This window comes from Chionomys nivalis, chromosome 22, assembly GCF_950005125.1.
Source record: "Chionomys nivalis chromosome 22, mChiNiv1.1, whole genome shotgun sequence".
NCBI classification, from domain to species: Eukaryota; Metazoa; Chordata; class Mammalia; order Rodentia; family Cricetidae; genus Chionomys; species Chionomys nivalis.
Window position 1 is genome coordinate 10881193 of NC_080107.1, and position 18137 is coordinate 10899329.

Consider the following 18137-nt stretch of genomic DNA (forward strand, 5'->3'; position numbering starts at 1 on the left):
GCTACTTTCTGGTTATGTATGTAACCCTGGGATGGCAAGGCATTTAGCCCCTCCGCGTCCCAGCATCCACATCTGCAAATCAGAGAAGAACTGCATTTATATGCTAGCATTGTGACAATTCATCTTCACTGTCAACTTGACTGGATTTAGAAATCATCTAGGAGACATCCATCCGGGTCTCTCACAGAAGGCATTTCCAGAGAGAGTAAGGCCCTGGGGAGGAAAAACCCACCCAGAGTGTGGGGGGCACCATCCCGTGGGCAGCGCTCCCAGACTAACAAGTGCAGGCATTAGCATTCCGTTTCTCTGATTTCTGAGTGTGGCGGCAATGTGGCTAGCTGTGACATGCCACGTCATGCCTGCCACGTCTCCCCCCTGTAATGGATCGCATCCCTTCTTACACCACAAGCCCAAAGGATCCCTTTTTCTTAAGTGGCTTCTACCAGCATTTCTTTGCAGCAATGAGAAAAAGTAATTCATACAAATACTTTTTGCATATAACAGTTAATAGATACTATTAGCTATTTACAGTAATCTGAAGTAACACAGGCCCACATGCTACCTAGGCAGACCACCACCACCGCCGTGCCTCCCCCCGGCCCCCCCAGGCCTCACTGGATGAGCGTAGGTCAAATGCCCTGCTGCCCTCCTGGAGCTGATAACCCAGATACCACACTGTCTCTGTTCTACTCTCAGTGTGGTTTTATTCTGACTTTCCTCAAGAGTCGGGAGCCAGAAGGCAGAGTGAGCAAGCGCCAAAACTCACACGGCCTGTGTTTTGCTATGTGATCTTGAGGGTTTGGGTGGTCTCCCCCAGGATTCTTTACTGACAGAAGTTATACATTTCCTAGATTGGATTCCAGAGGAAGTTGGCAGCCTGTCAGCTAGGTTCTGTTTGACCAAGTCTTCAGTCTATACTTTTATTCCCAATCATGTTACCAGGTGTTGGGGCTGGGGCAGAAAACCACTGAGTTACAGATGGAAAATACCCAGAGGATTGGAAACTTATTACCTGTGGGCCAGTTCCTGGCTTCAAGTGAAAACCAAACACAAGTTCAAGGTTCACAATTTTTTCCTCATTTTCTTCAGGTTCCCCTCCTGAATCCTAAAATAGAAAAGCAGATATCGTTCTTAGAGACGGTGTCTTCACTTCGACTTCTCAGGTAAAGCAGGTCCTACCCCCCACCCCCCCGCCCGCCACAGGGAAGAGCCCACCAGGCCCCTACTGCTCAGCCCACACTTCATGGTCCGCCCCACTGCTGGGTCTGACTGTCAAGGGGTCCCTAGCCCTGAACCCCTGCCTACAGTTCTGCAGTTCTCCAGTGCCTGGAGCTAACAGAGTTTTCCATTCTCCTCTTTTATTGAACTTTTATTATTAGATTAAGATATAAGCTGTAACTAATGGCCGAAAGCAAGAGAACTGGCACAGCGGTGACCCCGCTGCGTGATTTCTCCTGTGCGCTTCCCAGCAGTGTCACTCGGGTGGTTTCTGCACGCAGCTGGCATTGTGCATTTCTTGCTGGAAGCGCATTTTGCACTGGATGCGTGTTAAGATTCCAGACCGAGAGAGAGAATCGAAACACTCAAGGCATTTCTACACTCTTTCCAGAGAGGAAATCTGCAGCTTCTCCAAGGTATGCGGACTGAGAGACCCAAGGGCTGAGCCCTGGGAAGCCATAGCTGCTGGCGAGCTAGCACAGCTCTGGGGAGTAGTCCCAAGCGTTTGCTAATTTTCTGATGAGTCATGTCATGCACCCTCAGGCTACAGTCACAACCAGATGTTAAGCGCGGTCGGTCCCTCTTGGTTCATGGCTTTGTTTCCCACGCTTTTCAGTTACCTGCAGTCAACTCTGGTCCAAAAAATGTTTTAAATAGAAGTTGTAGAAATAAACAGTTCGTAAGTTTTAAAATGACTTATTACTGGTTATTGTCAGTCTGTCACTGTGCTCAGTTTATATATTGAACTCTCTCACAGGCATCTTCGTGCAGGAGAAAGCAGTATAATCTCGCTGATCTCAGTTTCAGGCATCTGCAGGGAGGGGTGCTGGGGTGTATTCCCATGGATAGGGAAGGGGACTGCCATTTAATGTTCTATTTGAATGACACTCCTCCACACCCAGGGTAAGTGGCAACCCAGAGCTCTGGTGTGTGACTCCCTTTAGTAACTTAAAGGCCTCTAGAATCAGGCACGAGGCCAGGGGCCTTCACCTACAATGTCTGTGAGGGGCACTGTTCTTATCTTGAATGTGTTGTTAATATTTCAAAGTGTGGGAAACACATGCCTGTAACTCACAGAGATCATAGCCATCAAAGGGGCTTTTGTTGGAGAGATGTAATTAAATTTCACATCAAACAACCGTTTGAGACATTAGCAAACTTGGGTGTGGACGTGGCAGGTGCCTGTGCCAATAAAAGTAGGGGGCCTTTGGTGAGGGAACCACACTCACCTTAATTAGTGGTGGGAAGTGGAACAGGTTCAGGTAATCGTGGGCTAGCTTCTCAATAGCTGACTGCAGGGAGAAAGATCACATGACTTTATTAATGATTTCAAGATACCAAGGGTTAAAATTACTGAGCCTACCCCCCCCCCCCGCCCAAAGATTCTCTACATAGTACATAGACTATCTTGGGGATGTTAACATATCCAAGATGTTGCTTGAACATATGTCTGCTCGTCAAAGTAGAGGTGGTAGTTTGCTATCATTGGGAGGAACAGGAGACTACTTGAGAGATGCGAAACCACGGCCCATGTAGCTCCTGCCCCACAGGTGAAGCCTGCTAGGCCCCTACTGCTTGGGTCACACTTTGTGGTCAACTTAACGCCTGACTGCAGCTATGAAGGACTCCCTGGCCCTCACGTCCCTGCCCACACTTCTGGTGCCAGCAGGTAAACAGTCGCCACCCTACCAGACCTAAGCCCACACTCCTGCTTACTCAACCAATCCCAAATGGGCAAATCTGAAAAAAATATCCAGAAAAACATGTCTCCTCCAAAAATTACTTATCCCAGAATAAGGGACCCCAGGAAGAAATGACCTCAAAGAAATCCTAAACAATTCAAGAGAATGATTGAACAATCCAAGATAAAATCTAAGAGATGAATGAAATAGAAAGTCAATATAAGATATGAAAATATAATTCATTTATTTATTATGTATACAATATTCTGTCTGTGTGTATGCTTGCTGACCAGAAGAGGGCACTAGACCTCATTACAGATGGTTGTGAGCCACCATGTGGTTGCTGGGAATTGATGAAAATATAATTCAATTAAGAAAATGAATGCGGGAAATCCAAATCGAAATGATGCTGGGAATGAAACACCCGATAAGCTGGACAGGGATGCTAAACCTCAGAGTGAACAGTAAATAGAGCTGACCTTCAAACCTGAGCTGGGCAGGGCACGTCAGTGTGTCAGTGTTTAGTACACAGCTGTCCCACGGATGACTGGGAACACAACTGGGCATAGGAGTGGACCAGCAAAGCCATCAGGGAGGCTGTAACCTCAGCACGAACCAGCAGGGAATGCTAAGAATCGTACAGAGGGCTGGATGGTGGTGGTGCAAGCCTTTAATCCCAGGACTTGGACTTGGGAGGCAGGCAGATCTCTGTGAGTTCGAGGCCAGTCTGGTCTACAGAGCAAGTTTCAGGACAGGCTCCAAAGCTATAGAGAAACCTTGTCTTAACAAAAACAAAAAACAAACAAACAACCAAAGGGTATTGTACAGTTGTATAGAGGACAGTTTGACAGTTTGGAGCAGTGGTTCTCAACCTGTGGGTCAAGACCCTCTTTTTGTGTGTGTGTGTGTGTGTGTGTGTGTGTGTGGGATCAAATTACCCTTTTCCAGGGGTCACCTATCAGATATCCTGCATATCAGATATTTGCATTATGGTTCATAACAGTAACAAAATTACAGTTATGAGGTAGCAATGAAATAACCTTATGGTTGGAGTCAGCACAGCATGAGGAACTGTATTAAAGGGTTACAGCGTTAGGAAGGTTGAGAACCCCTGCTCTAGATAGTGAGGCTTGGGGTACTGGTCAGCCATTACTCAGCTTTTCTGGGAACTGACCATGCACAGACTAAGAATCCCAACCCAGGAAAACTAGATACATTTTTTTTCTAAAGCAAAATGAAACCTCCAACAATGTAAGGAGTGCCTATGGGACACTTAGTTCTCTTCCAGACATTGGCTCCTCCCCAGGAGGCTGGGGGAGAAGTCAGCTGACAGGCTGAGTAGGGGACCCCGGAGAGAAAAGCTACGGTGGCTATTCTGAGCCAGCTTGCAGTTTTATTGTTCCCTTAGGTTGAGAGACTCAGAATACACATTGACTGTGCCTTCCGCGGTGACGGAACAGAGGAGGGGGACAGCATCTTCCTGGAGTATGTTCATGTGTGCAGCAGACAGTTCTGGCAGAGACCAGGAGGCCGCCTCTGGTATGGAATGCCCATGAGCTCTCATTCCAAAGGCCCAGTGGAAGCCCATTCATGACCGATGGCCCCAAGAGCTCACAAAGAACCAGTTAGAACAAGTCCCCACCGTCTCTACCTTCTCCTCTCCCTCTCACGGGAATCTCCCTGCCCTGGGCTCAGCCAGGCTGGTTGGCTCTGGAGCCTCCGGTACCTGCCCAGCTCTGCGTCTCAGCCCTAGGGTTACACATGCAGAGCACCAGGCCCAGACTTTTGCAGCTTTTACTCAGGTCCTGGGAATTGAACCCAAGTCCTCATGCTTGCGCAGCAAGCACTTTGCCTCCCTTTGCCTCCTGAGCTATTTCCTCTGCCTTGCGCTATTTTTAATGGGGTAAATTCACATACCATAAAAGTAGCCATTTCCAAGTGTTTCCTTCAGTTGCCTCTACTTCCTTCACACAGTTATGTAGCCCTTTCCTCTCCAGTGTGTTCCAAACTTCCCATCATCCCAAGGGGCTGTGACACTCATGAAACAATCACTACCCCTCCCCTCCTTGTCCTACCCGCTGGTGACCACCACCTCTATTCTGTTGGGATAATCTTTTTGTATACTGTGTGCTGTGTCTCTGTCCTTCCTCATCTGCCTGAGGCATCTTCTGATTGGCTTAATAAAGAGCTGAATGGCCAATAGCTAGGCAGGAGAGGATAGGCGGGACTTCCAGGGAGAGATAGGAACTCTGGGAAAGAATATGAGGTGGGGGGGATTCACCAGTCATACCCAGATGATAGACATACTGTACTGAGGAGAGGTAATGAGCCACATGGCAAAATGTAGATTAATATAAACGGGTTAAGTTTTAACTTAAGTTGGGAATAAGCCTAGCTAAGGTCAAGCTTTCATCATCTTGTCTCTGTGTGTGTGTCATTATATGGGAGCTAGTCCAAAGAAAGACCTGTTATAACATTCCGTCTCTGTGGTGTGCTATTCTGGCTACATTATGTACATGGAATACCAGCGTGGCCCTCTGTGCCTGGCTTTTCCCACAGATGTTGTTTCCGGGCTCACTCCTGCTGCAGTGCGTGTCTGCATCTCACCACGGCTCCTTCATCAACAGCCCAGCTGGCCTCCTCTGTTCGCCATGCCTATTTCTGCTAAGGAGTCAGGCAGGCTGTATTTCTCAGTGTTTTAACTTCCTACCTGGAGTTTCAGATCCAGCCTCTCCAGAAGTCGAGTTTAAACTCTCTAGCTCTGGTCACATCCAGATACCCAGCCTGAAGCTGGAAGCGGTCCAGGGGCTGGACTTCCTTTCCTGCACTTCAGCCACCCCCAGGGCTGCTCCAGCCTTATGTTCCACCAGTCCAGTGAGCCACCCACTGCTCCTCTGAACAGAGGCAACCGCCCCTTTCATTTTCTTTGGTCCATCATCCCCATCCCTATGGACATCTTCTGTTCTGTTCTGTCCTCCCCAGGTCATCCCCATCCCTATGGACATCTGTTCTGTTCTGTCCTCCCCAGGTCATCCCCATCCCTATGGACATCTTCTGTTCGGTTCTGTCCTCCCCAGGTCCTCCCCACCCCTATGGACATCTTCTGTTCTGTTCTGTCTTGCCCAGGTCATCCCCACCCCTATGGACATTTTCTGTTCTGTTCTGTCCTCCCCAGGTCATCCCCACCCCTATGGACACCTTCTGTTCTGTCCTCCCCAGGTCATCCCCACCCCTATGGACATCTTCTGTTCTGTTCTGTCCTCCCCAGGTCATCCCCACCCCTATGGACATTTTCTGTTCTGTTCTGTCCTCCCCAGGTCATCCCCACCCCTATGGACACCTTCTGTTCTGTCCTCCCCAGGTCATCCCCACCCCTATGGACATCTTCTGTTCTGTCCTCCCCAGGTCATCCCCACCCCTATGGACATCTTCTGTTCTGTCCTCCCCAGGTCATCCCCATCCCTATGGACACCTTCTGTTCTGTCCTCCCCAGGTCATCCCCACCCCTATGGACATCTTCTGTTCTGTCCTCCCCAGGTCCAGCTCAAAGCCCTCCTCATCTTCATCCTCTATCACGAAGTCTCTCCTCTCTGTCTCTCTCCACTGTCCCTTTCTTCCAACTGCTTGTAAGAAGTTGTACACCTATGCTGTGTCTCTTCTCTGGCATGTAAATGCCTTTAGGGTAGGGTAATTCTTTAAATTCCCACAAGCCCAGTCTCGTAGGCAGACATGCACTGAATGTAATAAGCCATAAATAGGAAGCTGGGACATTACTTGCCTAATGACACAAACCAGCACAGATAGGACCCTTCCGTGTCCCACTTGTGTCTAGAAAGAGTTAAACCACTTCTGGTTTGCTAAAGTCTCACAGCATGTAAGACCCTTCCCCTCTGGCTGACCCAAGGGAAGTTGGTGAAGACAGAAGAGGGTGTGGCCGGTGGGAGTCTCTTACACAGCATCTGCTACACAGGACAAGATTTACAAAATGTCTCTTTGGCAGCGCAGACACTTCTGTCCTAAGGAGAGTAATTTTCCTGCAGTGGCACACCTAAGTCAGGATAGGTTACGTGCTTGGGCCAGTTTTTGCAATGGATGTTTGTGCATGTGTCTTCTTGTCCACCTTGTAGGGGAAAGACATCATGGTCCTGCTTCGCCTTGCAGATGCTCTCTGGTAGGTTAGTGCCCAGCCATTGTCCCGAGGTCCCTGAGACACTACAGACATGGTTTGTACAAGGTCTGGGCTCTTTGGAACAATGTGAACGATTGGTTCTCTTTGGACTTGAGTGGGACAGGCATAGGAAAACGAGGGTGAGGTACTCTGAATAAAAGGGGACTGTTGGCAGAACCTTTTTGGGGGTGCGTATTTAGGTGAAAAGCCGTGTTCTTGTCATTGTTTCTTCCCTTCCCCCTTTCGAATTCCAGTCCTCTGGCCCATGAGGCTTCCTCTCTCACACACCTGCAGTGCAAATTCCTTCACCTGGCTAATGTTCCTTGTTCTGAGCCTTTACGACTTCCTTTCAGAGATCCACCCCCAGCCCAGCACCCTCCTCTTTGAGGCGTCTCTCTTGCTGTCATTCCACAGGATAGTGTACAGTGTTTCCCCCACCCCACCCCCAGACTAGAGGCTTCCTCACGGTACAGGGGTGTTACACTATGGTGGCCAGGTAACTGCTGTGGGGTTTTGCGGTGGGAACAGGGGTGGCACAGGTGTGGCAGCTGGTTAGGGACAAGCCTGGAGGCATTTCAGCCCCTGATGTCCTCCACTGTGATGAGTTCATTCCTACTCGCTAACGCATGGCCCACTGTCCAGCACGTACTCAATTGACTGATTGATGCTCTCCCACCGGGTACCTTAAAATGAATGATGTGTCCCCTGGAGACAATGCCCATGTCTTTCAAGTCCTCCTCATCGAGAAGCAGCAACCGCTTGCCTGTGATGTTGTTTTCCTTAAACAAGCTCGCATAGCTGCTCATCTCTACTGAAGAGTCACCTGGGGGAGACGTGTAAAAGGCAGGAAGTGAGGCGACATCATAGCTCGACAAAGTCAACTCCATAAATGAGAAGGTAATTTGTGTCACTTGCCTTTCCGGACGAGCTGCTGAACCCAAAAGTACTGCGAAGAGGACACACAAGGTTTGGGAGGGTCACATACGGGCGTTAGCCATTCTCAACAAGAAAACAGTCTCCAGTAGCTTCAGATGTCTCTAACTTAGCCACAAGGGGAAGATGAAAGAGCCCTCTTTGTAGTTTTAAAGCCTCAAGCTTTCAAATTGGAGATATTCCTCCCGCAGGAGGCATTGGACAGTTGAGAGACTTCCTTGGGAGAGAGCTTATATCTTTCCTAGAGGCTCAATAATGACGTTTCAATTTACACGTTCAGGTAGTGACTGACACGGTACTTATTTCGGGAACCATATGAGTATCAAGGGTCACACAGCAGTGGAGAGAGAGATGGACAGAATGAGGACCCCTACTAGGTCTGTTCAGTCATGGCAGCCATTTGGGGAGGGGCATGCGAAGATGGTACTTTCTGTGTCGAGTGAGGTGGTTCTACCCAGGGGTCCTTGTCTCTGTATACCATCTGACACCTGTTTACTGGTGGCCTAACATTACCTTGGTGAAGACACACAGAAAGAGGCCTGGCTTAGTCACTCTGGTTCCCTGGGTCCCTTGACAATAGACTTTTAGCTGAATGGCATGGAAGTCACTTAACCTTGCAGCAAAGACTAAAAATAGCCCAGAGAACTCAGTTCTTTCAATTTAATTTCCTTTCAAAGGAGATGGACCACCCTCATAGCTGGGGAGGAAGCAATTAAGTTCGGGGCCGGGGCTGGCAAGAGGCTCGGCTTCTAGGGTTCAGGGAATGGGGAAAGATAGGAAGCTGGTACCCAGCTTTACTTTGCGGGGGCCTATGCAGCTGCCTTCTGTTGACGGAAGCTCACTTTATAAAAAAACAAAGGGTAGAGGGGGCATGCCCCAGCCCCACACCAGACTGAGATCTAAAGCAGGTATCCTGGCTTTCCTAATCATGACTCTTTTCCTTGAGATGCCCTGGGGTGTCTGTCTCCCTGGGGTGGAGCCCATCCTTGCCAGGGCTGGTTAGCGTTTCACCTTTATTTCCTTCTTCACGTAATGATGCCCTTGAGCTTGTAAAATGGCCCTGGCCAGGCGCGGGTCCCTGAAGTCTCTCATCAGCAGCTCTCAAAACTGTTTGCCATTAAGGAACCTGGGATTGCTCCTCAGGGAGCCTACCCGGAGCTGAACGCAGCCTTCCTTCAGACTTAAGTATCCTGCCTTCTGGGATGTAAGATGATGGGGCGCACTCTGTCCATTCCTCCTGGGGAAGGCCAGGGTCAGGGAGGCGGTTAGGCATCTTGTCATGTAATGAGCGGGCCTGAGGGGCGGGGGGGGGGGGGGGGACCTGTACAGGGAATTCCAGCCTGTCATTGTCTCTCTCCTCCATGCTCAAGTGTAGTGCTGGCATTGAAGGAAAGTTTAAGAATTGAGTATTTTTTCAAGAATGTGTATTTGGCATCCTGAATCATAGTTTTTATTTTGCTATTAGTATTACTGTATTCTGAAATATATATATACATACACACACACATATATACATGTGTGGTATATATAGATATATATTATATATGATATAGTATGGCTTTTATCTTGCTATTGGTATTACTATATTCTGGAGTATTTTCACAGCCAGTTAGGAAGATGGAACTCTCATAATATCTGAAGAGCTGGTTGCTTTTGCTATTGAGTCCCTATTTTCAACCACTATTAAATTATTTATTTATGTAGAAAGAGAAGCTTGTTAACTTCTGCTAGTTAGCTCCAGCTCTCCCAACTGCGCTTCCGAACATGTGGACAACTCTGCCTGCTTCCTGTCTAGGTCCGATGAGGCATCAGCAGAAGCTTACCACGTCGTCTTCGTCCCATGCACTGATCTCAAAGGACGGCAGCAGCTGCGTGGGAGATACGAAGGACATGAAAAAGGGAAGCGACATTACCCTCACCTCTCTGGTGTGTCCTCTCTCCTGCTGCTCTGGCTTCCTCTGGCTCAGCTGAGAGGAAGACACTTTCCCTCAACCTTCAGGGGAAGTTCTCAGTGTCCAAGGATGCTGAGCCCAGCAGCCAGTTTGTAAATCAGTTCCTGGCAACAATGCATGCTACCTTATGAGCTGCTTTAAGGGGGACTTGGTAGAGTCTTCTTTGGCACTGGCCTTGGGATCAAGGCCTTTCTGACATTCACCAGCCGTCAGAGAAGCCTTGGAATTCTCGACCAGCAATAGGATGATAGGAAAGTTTCCCGCCGGAAATTCCAAAACAACCATAAGTAACCAAGTAACTTGTTTTGCCTGTTTTCAAAGGTTCCTCGCGTGGAGGAGGCAGAACACGTGAGGTTGGAACCGTCCTAAGGCATCTGGGTTCCGAGTTGCTCCAACACAGACTAACACACCTCCGTGTCAGGGACATGTGTAGAATGGGGATTTGCAGAACCTGTCATCAGTGTGTTCCATGGTTATGGGCTAAACAGCACATCCTTTCATAACTTGAAAAGGCCTGTGTCCCGTGGGCTAGAGTGTGGTATAGCCAGTAGCTTCAACTAGCTTGATTTGTCAAGATGTGTATTCATGATTCATGACTCATGATTCACGAAAGAATATGCCAAAGTATCACTCCGCCTCTGTTACAAACGGTCTTTCTTTGTGAGCAGAGAGGGAAAAGGGATTAGACCGGCGGAGGTGTGATCTAAACACTTTGTGCACATGGATGGAATTCTCAAAGGACAGCAAGAAAAAGGTAAGAAGTTGAATGCAGTTGCTTCTACTGCTAGTGCGACAGTCTGATGGTGGCTAAATTAATCTTCCCAACTTAGAGATATTTATTGCAAAACCGCAAGCTCAGACTGCTAGGAAAGGCATGATCCCTATAAAGAATTTTACTAGACCCGAGTGGAACATCTGTGAATTATATTCAGGAAAGGCCACTTTTATCATTGTTCTTTTAGTTACTAATGCATAATGTTTGGTACATTTGCATATTTGTATGTGTGTGGGTACATGCACGTATGTACCCTTGGAATTCTCGACCTTGGTGCGTCTTTCCTCAGGTCCTACTCTCTGACCTGGAGCTCATCAATTAGGCTGGGCCGCCTGGCCAGTGAGCGCCAGAGACCTATCCACCTGTCTGCCCCATATATATCCCTGTCTGGGATATGAGGTCATGTCTTTATTTATATGCTGGGACTTGAACTCAGGTCCTCAGACATGTAGAGCAGGCATTTTACCAACCCAGTTCTCTCTCTAGCCCCACCTATGTAATCTTTCTCATGCTATCTTATAAAATGAAATGGTAGCGTGAAGGACACATGTATTCAGATTATTTGGTAGTCTGCTCTGTGTTGATAGGCATACGAAGACCGATGTCCCACAGCATATAACGGGGGAACGGAAGGCAAGTGGCTTGGACTGAGGATTGCAGGTCCTGGGAAAAGAGAAGGCGAGGAAGAACAACTGGGTAGATACTGGCCATGGGGCTGCCGTGGGTGTGGCATGCTCACTTAACTGGAACACAGGATGCAGTGAGTTTGTGTTGGAGTAAAAAGAGAAGGAAGCCAATTCTGGGTGTGGCAGAGCAGGTTTTATTATTTTGAACCCCACTGTTGAAACACGCGTGGATGTGCAGACTCTACGTACTACATCTAGATTGCAAGGCTATAAAGTGTGTGTTGAAGTCAGCCATGTTCCCTACATACTCCACTACTCGTGTGCATCCTTCCTCTGAAACACACGCTCTACGAAGGAGTCACCCAGCACGCTCGCCCGCTTGAACCGTGTGGATGAATAGATCTCAACCAAAGAAAACACACGACAGGTTTTATCTCTCCGTGGGGCAGCTGGACACAGTTGCAGAAACATGCCATCCCTCCTGCCCACCGCGGATACCAATGTGAAGGAAGAGACATCGAGATACTATCACAGAAGGATTGTCCTGCATTAAGGCTCGTCTCTACAGGATGTGTGTCAGTGCCTGTGTGAATGTGATGTGGGGTGTGTGTGGTGTTTTGACTTTTATATAATTTCCAAATGTGCTAACAAGACTGATAAAGACTGTAAACAAAACAGCCGACAATCTTCAGTTTTAGTGTGCAAAGGACAGCGAAGTGCTCGCCGCTCCAGGGCTGGTTCGTCAGTGTCATGGTGCAGGAAGACCCGAGCCTTGCCCACTGCGCCTTCCAGCAGGAGTGCAGAGGCTTGCAAAGATCAGTGAGAGGAGGGCTGGGACCAGGCGCCGCGGCAAGACGGTTTGAATTTGGCAAAACAGGCTAAGAGTTAACGATCTCCAGCCACACAGAGGCTCGCGTCTCCTTCATGTTCCCTGTGCCTTGTTAACATATCAGCACATTTGCCGGGGATGAGTTCTAAGCCTCTTTTCTTTGGGGAGAAAAAAAAAATCCCTCACGACTGCCCCATCGCTTTAGTAATTCATTATTTATACTCCATCAGACTTGAGAAGAGAAAAGCTAGCGCTTGTGCTCGTGTGCGTGACACTGATCTCCTCAAAGGATGTTGGGAATCCAGTCTAACAAAGATCTTATGTACACAGCGACACAGCACAGGGGTTTACTGTCAAAACGTTTATTGCAAAATGGAGTCTTAGAACAAAGGAAAGCAGAGAAAAGTTCACATCAGAACGAAATGTATGACACCAACTTGGATTTCTGAACACATTGTGGACTCGGTGCTGGAATATCAAATTCCAACTATGAAGCCGGCAACTACACAGTCTGACCACACAGGATCGCAGTTTAATCTCCCATACAGACATTGTACATGGCATTTGGCATAAGACTTGCTCAGAATAACATTGCAGTAGAGCGAAGGGGGGGAAGATTGTTATGGAAACACAGTGGGGATGCTGCCTATTAAAAGCTCACACTCAAAAAGGGTAGAAACGTTCTCTATAGCAGTTTCCTAGAGTGCAAAAGCAGTGTGTCATGTTGGAATTAAGAGTATTTGCACACGCTGTAAACCAGTTGCCTAGTGCCTGAACTCTAGTTTGAAGTAGCTAACCACATGCCAGAAAGTTTCTCACACAAGCAACACAGTGCCCACAAAGCTGGGGTCCGAGAAGACAGGGCCTGTCCCGATTTCCTGGTAGACATTCATCTTTCAAATCACAGAATGCCGCCGGGCTACCCTACGTCCAGCAGGGTGGAGCCTCTTGCGGCAGTGAGGAAGTCTACCCAGGAAAGCGGCCTTTCTCGAAAGCAGCAGACGGTGCCTGATTATAGAAAGAATTAGGCTCTACTGTGTCTGTGGTGTAGCGGGACTCGACGAGTTTCACAAGGCTGCCCCGGTCTAGTGTGGCAAAATCGTTTTCAAAGTATCTGTATTTAACTCACTAGGTTTTAAAACCATCTTTCATCTTAACACGCTAATGAAAAACTCAAGTTATATACATATACAGTAACTTGAAGGGAAATGGGTCTGAGTCTCCGCTAAGCCCCTCCCTTCCTCTAGGCCCTTTGATTTTAATGGGGATCAGGTGTGAATACCTCAGCTGGCGTTTAAAGTCTAACGAATTCATTGCATTTTGTTTTTAAAGTTAAGGGTTGAAAAAAAAAAAAAAACAAAAACAAACCCAAAACAGTCCTCAGTATTTTCAGAGCATCAAAAGCAGTGTGCCCTATGCCTTCAACCGTATCCTACAATAAAAATGTGCTTTAAAAAAAAAAAAGATGAGAAAAATTCCCTTGAAATGACTGTGCAGAATGACAGTCTGCACCCGGGCTGTACCATTGTGGAGTCACCTTAATGGGCCAGCACCCCTCCCGCAGGTGGGTGCAGTCATTTCAGAGCGTTCCTGCCAGCAACTGGAAATCATTTCCACAACCAGGGTTCTGAGAAAAAGCTATAACTTCCTAAAATGCAGGCGGTGTCGTTAGCGTTCTGAAAAGGCTGGGGTGATTTTGTCTGGGGGGAACTAGAGCTGGACTCGCAGACGTGCGAGAGACGGGGCAACGCTGTGGGGATTTCGGATGGGAATCTTTGCAAGGTGGGGCTGTCCCTGGCAAGCGGGATGCCACCAGGCTAGGCAGTACTCTGGCCGGTCAAGGTGACTTTACCTCTCTGCTAAGAACTACCGCAGGGGTCCTCAAATTCTACCTGCTCAGCTTTACGAGTAAAGAAAGCTAAACGGTGAGGTATTCAGAATGCCATCAGGCTGACAGTTGTTACGACATCTAATTCTCATTCTGAACCTTGACGTTGTTTTGGGATTTCTTTAACTTCTGAATTTTGTTTCTTTGCAAGTCAGGTCATTGGAATGAAATCTAACACTGATCGTTTGTCCTTTCAAAAACTGATCCAAGCACTGAGCTAGCGCCACGTCTGCATTATTAGAAATTCTGCATGTGGCTAATAGACATTTCTTTATAAAATTAATTGAATCAAAAGCTTTCTAGTAATTTTTAGAGATGGTGTGAGAGCCCTAAAGGATCTTGTTTATATGAGCCAGATCTCAGGTATGCTTGAGCAATTTCCCCCACCCCTCAAACGGGGATTCTCTGTGTGGCCCTGGCTGTCCTGGAACTCACTCTGTAGACCAGGCTGGTCTCGAACTCACAGAGATCCTCCTGCCTCTGCCTCCCGAGTGCTGGGATTAAAGGCGTGCGCCACCACGCCTGGCATGTTGGAGCAGACGTCAAATAGCCAATGGTGTATTCTATGGCTCCAGACAGAAGCATTGGAAGCTCTTCACCGAGGCTGGTTCTGCCCCGCCCCAAGTCCTCCATGACTGAGTACTGAACTGTGAGCATGGCTGCAACGTTAGTGGAGAAAGAGCAGCAGTTAAGAGATGGCAGACATATGCCTGGTAATGGTAAACCTAAGTCTGCGGCTAGAACCCAGTGCCTTCCCCTCAGTGACACTATCTGGCTGGCTTTTCATGCACTAAAATTTTTATATAGACTATGGATTTGGGTATTAATTTAGGAAAACAACATTATTTCCATGCCGTTTGTATGTTCTAAACCAATTCTTGATTAGCGGATGGTGAGGTGTACATGTGTTCTTCCTTCTAGGGGAGAACTCATTCCTCATAGAGATCCCTTCACCTTTGGCTCTGCAAATGGTACCCATCAGCCAGGCCTTTTCTGACCACTTTGAAGGCTTCTCCCACCAGCCTCCTCTTCCTTCAATCTTACTTTAATCTCTAGCATGCACTTAAAACCACAGCATTCTGTGACACACGCTTTCCTGACAGCACACTCACTAGCACGCACACTCCGTGAGTGCAAACGCTGTCATCTAGCTATTCTTGAGAACTTGGTAGACCTGTTGATCAAAAGCCTCTATTTTTTTCCTGGGAAGATGTGCAAGAGGCTTTAAGACCCTGCATCTGCTGCCACTGTCTCCCTCAAGTACTTGCAGCATGCTGGGGAAGCAGGAATTGCTAGGCATCCCTTCTGTTCCCCCTAAGTTGTTCTGTTTGAGTGGCCTGGCTACCAGTCTAGAATACATATGTGCAGAGGATTACAGCAGGACGGGCACGAGGGGGAGCCATCTCAGGTAGACTGTACCCATACCTGTCCGTAAACACCCAGTACAGGTGGACCTGGCCACGGCACACAGGTTCCCAGAGCAACCGAATTAAATCTGTTTGCACATTTTACATCCTAAGAACGCTCTCTCTGTTTCTCCTGAAACCTCTCTACTTTTAGCTTCATACTTCTGAGCAAGCCTCACTCGCAGACGATGGTTTGGTGACCCAGAAGGTTACCGAATCCACTCGTTTCTCAGTGTCCCTTTCACTTGGCAGTTAACTGTCGCTGGTGCGATGTGGCACCTGCCGTGGCCTGGCGCTATGCTACAGGGTCACACACCTTCTTCTGATCCTCTTCCTGTCATGGCCATGACTGCCCGGCTGACAGACACCCAGAATGCTGCACTGGTTACTTCTCCCCCGACGAAGCTGTAGTGTACGCTTCTCATTTTGGGTGGTACTTTTCCATTCTCATGGAGGATTAGAAGCACATCTCATCTGAGATTCCCAAAGACTTAGTAGACGAACATCCTCATAAACATTAGTAGATGGCTTCTAATCCTTTCTTGGGACAGAGTCTTGCTGTGCAGCTCAAGCAGGCTGTTATTAAACTCACTGTCCCTCGGCCTCAGCCTTCAAGTGCCAGGATCGTGGACACACCCACCTGATGTCAGTGCTTCTAAACAAAAAGGCCACCACAACGGCTTCATTTTCATCGTCTAGTGAATGACACTAGCTCTGAGTTAGGATGATAAAGAGTTTGGTTTTGTTTTGCCTTTGATCTGGTTGTAATTTTTATAGGAGTTTATAGCTTAAATAGGTTTTGAGAGATAAGTTTGTCTACTGAGAGTGTCTCTAGGTAGCCTGGCCTTCATGGTAAGTAGCACCTGAATTTATTTCTCAAACCAACATCACAGAGCACAGGGAAAAGGAAAGAAAGAGGTGGGGGTGACGCTGTGTCCGAATGCACTTGTGTCCAAGAAGGATGATTTGTCTTTCCTATTTATAGTGTTCATTTTTCCTACACATAGATTAAAATCTAGGATTATTATTATGCACCTCTGGAAAACAAAAAGCAGAGTGTCTTTGTTGGATGTTCAGAGCAAGAGTGTGCTCAGCCTGTTCGTGCCTAGACAGGTCCCTGTGGCACCATGTGCTTCTGTGCAAAGGACAAGCTAAGCCTAGGGTGACAGTGTGTTCATATTAGGATGCTTCCAGCCAGCATGGGGGATGCAAGCTTGCGCTGTCTGCTGCTTGCTTCAAATCAGAATATTTCTCTTTCAAATGTCACTAGAAAACACCATTCGGGTTTTACTTGGAGGAGCTGTGTGCTATTTGGTTTGAAAATTCTTAGCATTTAGGTATTCTGAAGAAGCATTTTTTTTTCTTTACAAATAATCTTTCATCTCAGGCTTTTTTGTGTGACTGGGTTTTATAGTCATCAATCACTTCCGCCATTACAGTGTATTGTACAAGGAGGAAAGCTCAGTGTGCTGGGGAAGAAACAAGCGTCAGAGTGGAGTCAGGAGTAGAACTTGTTCCAGCCCACCAAGTGAGGGGAATACGATATTGTCAGATACAAACTACACAGTAGCACTTTAAAGAGGAAAGGCAAAGGTCGTTAGCTTAAGAACGTGATATGTATATAACTACAGATTTCTATAACCAGGCACCACACTTGCTGATAAATATGCCTTTAGCTTAATTTCCCTGCTCGTTTTTCTGGATGCAAAAGCGAAGTCACCCCATGAGGAAACTGCCCTCCGTGAGCTTGGCCTAAGATGCAGTGCTTGGTGCTCGCCTCCCTATGCTGCTTTTTGCACAGACTGAGATAATACATTTCTTCTGTTTGTTAAAAAAAAAAAACAACCATTTTCGATTTTATTGCTTTCTGCCGTCATTCACTATTATTCTCCATGTCATTCTCTTCCTCACCACCACCACCACCATCATCATCATCGTCATCACCTTCTGACAAGTCAAAATCACTGAACCCCAAGGCCATGTTGACTTTCTTCCCCCGCCTCTTAGATGTGGTTTTGGATGAATTCTGCTTGGCTTGCATGTTTATCTGCATCCCAGAATGCAGCACAGCTCCTGCTTTGTTCATTGAGAAGACATCCCCAAAGCCCATGAGCATCATGGCCTGCAGACTTGGCTTCATGCCATGGCCCTCCCCGTTACTTGTTGCTGTGATCTGGCAAGACACCTCTGCACTGTTAGACTCCTCTGTCTTAGATTCAAAGTAAGACTCCTCAGACATTCTTGCAGCAAGAGGCAAGAGAAGCTATCAAAGGGGAAGAAAGGACAGAAGTGAAAAGAGAAATTAGTACCAATTTAAATCAGGAGACAGATACCACAACATCAGTTGGTACTATGCAGGAGGTGAATGGTGAAGACGGACATCCTGTCAGATTCGGCACCAGTATATTGGCCATAATTTACAAATGACAGCGGAAATCATAACTGAAAGATGGCAAAGCACCAACTGTGAGCCAAATTCCAAATGGACAGGTAGGGACCAGTTTTAAGTCCTTGCTTTGCTTAAAACAAAAAAAAACAAAAAAGGTTTTAGGATGGTCTCTTTATAATTATTCCCAGTTTCACTCCTGTTCAGAAACATTTGGTTAACCACTCAATTAATTTAAAAATAAAAAAAGAAGAAGAAACGAAGCAGAGATTAA

General features: G+C 47.4%; 1 protein-coding gene across 3 annotated transcripts in view; it reads right to left on the reverse strand.

Moving 5' to 3' along the window:
• The window catches only part of Map3k20 (mitogen-activated protein kinase kinase kinase 20), a 152254-nt gene that overhangs the window by 23879 nt on the left and 110238 nt on the right, over positions 1 to 18137 (reverse strand). For 2 of the 3 annotated variants that reach the window (XM_057754945.1, XM_057754946.1), the window contains exon 12: positions 12532 to 17740. In XM_057754945.1, the coding sequence (XP_057610928.1) occupies positions 17351 to 17740 (390 nt within the window). In that variant the 3' untranslated portion in view covers positions 12532 to 17350. Of the gene's footprint in view, positions 1 to 1012; positions 1106 to 2447; positions 2511 to 7751; positions 7892 to 7983; positions 8015 to 9824; positions 9870 to 12531; positions 17741 to 18137 lie in introns of those variants that run through there. The other variant, XM_057754947.1, reaches the window with a different exon arrangement.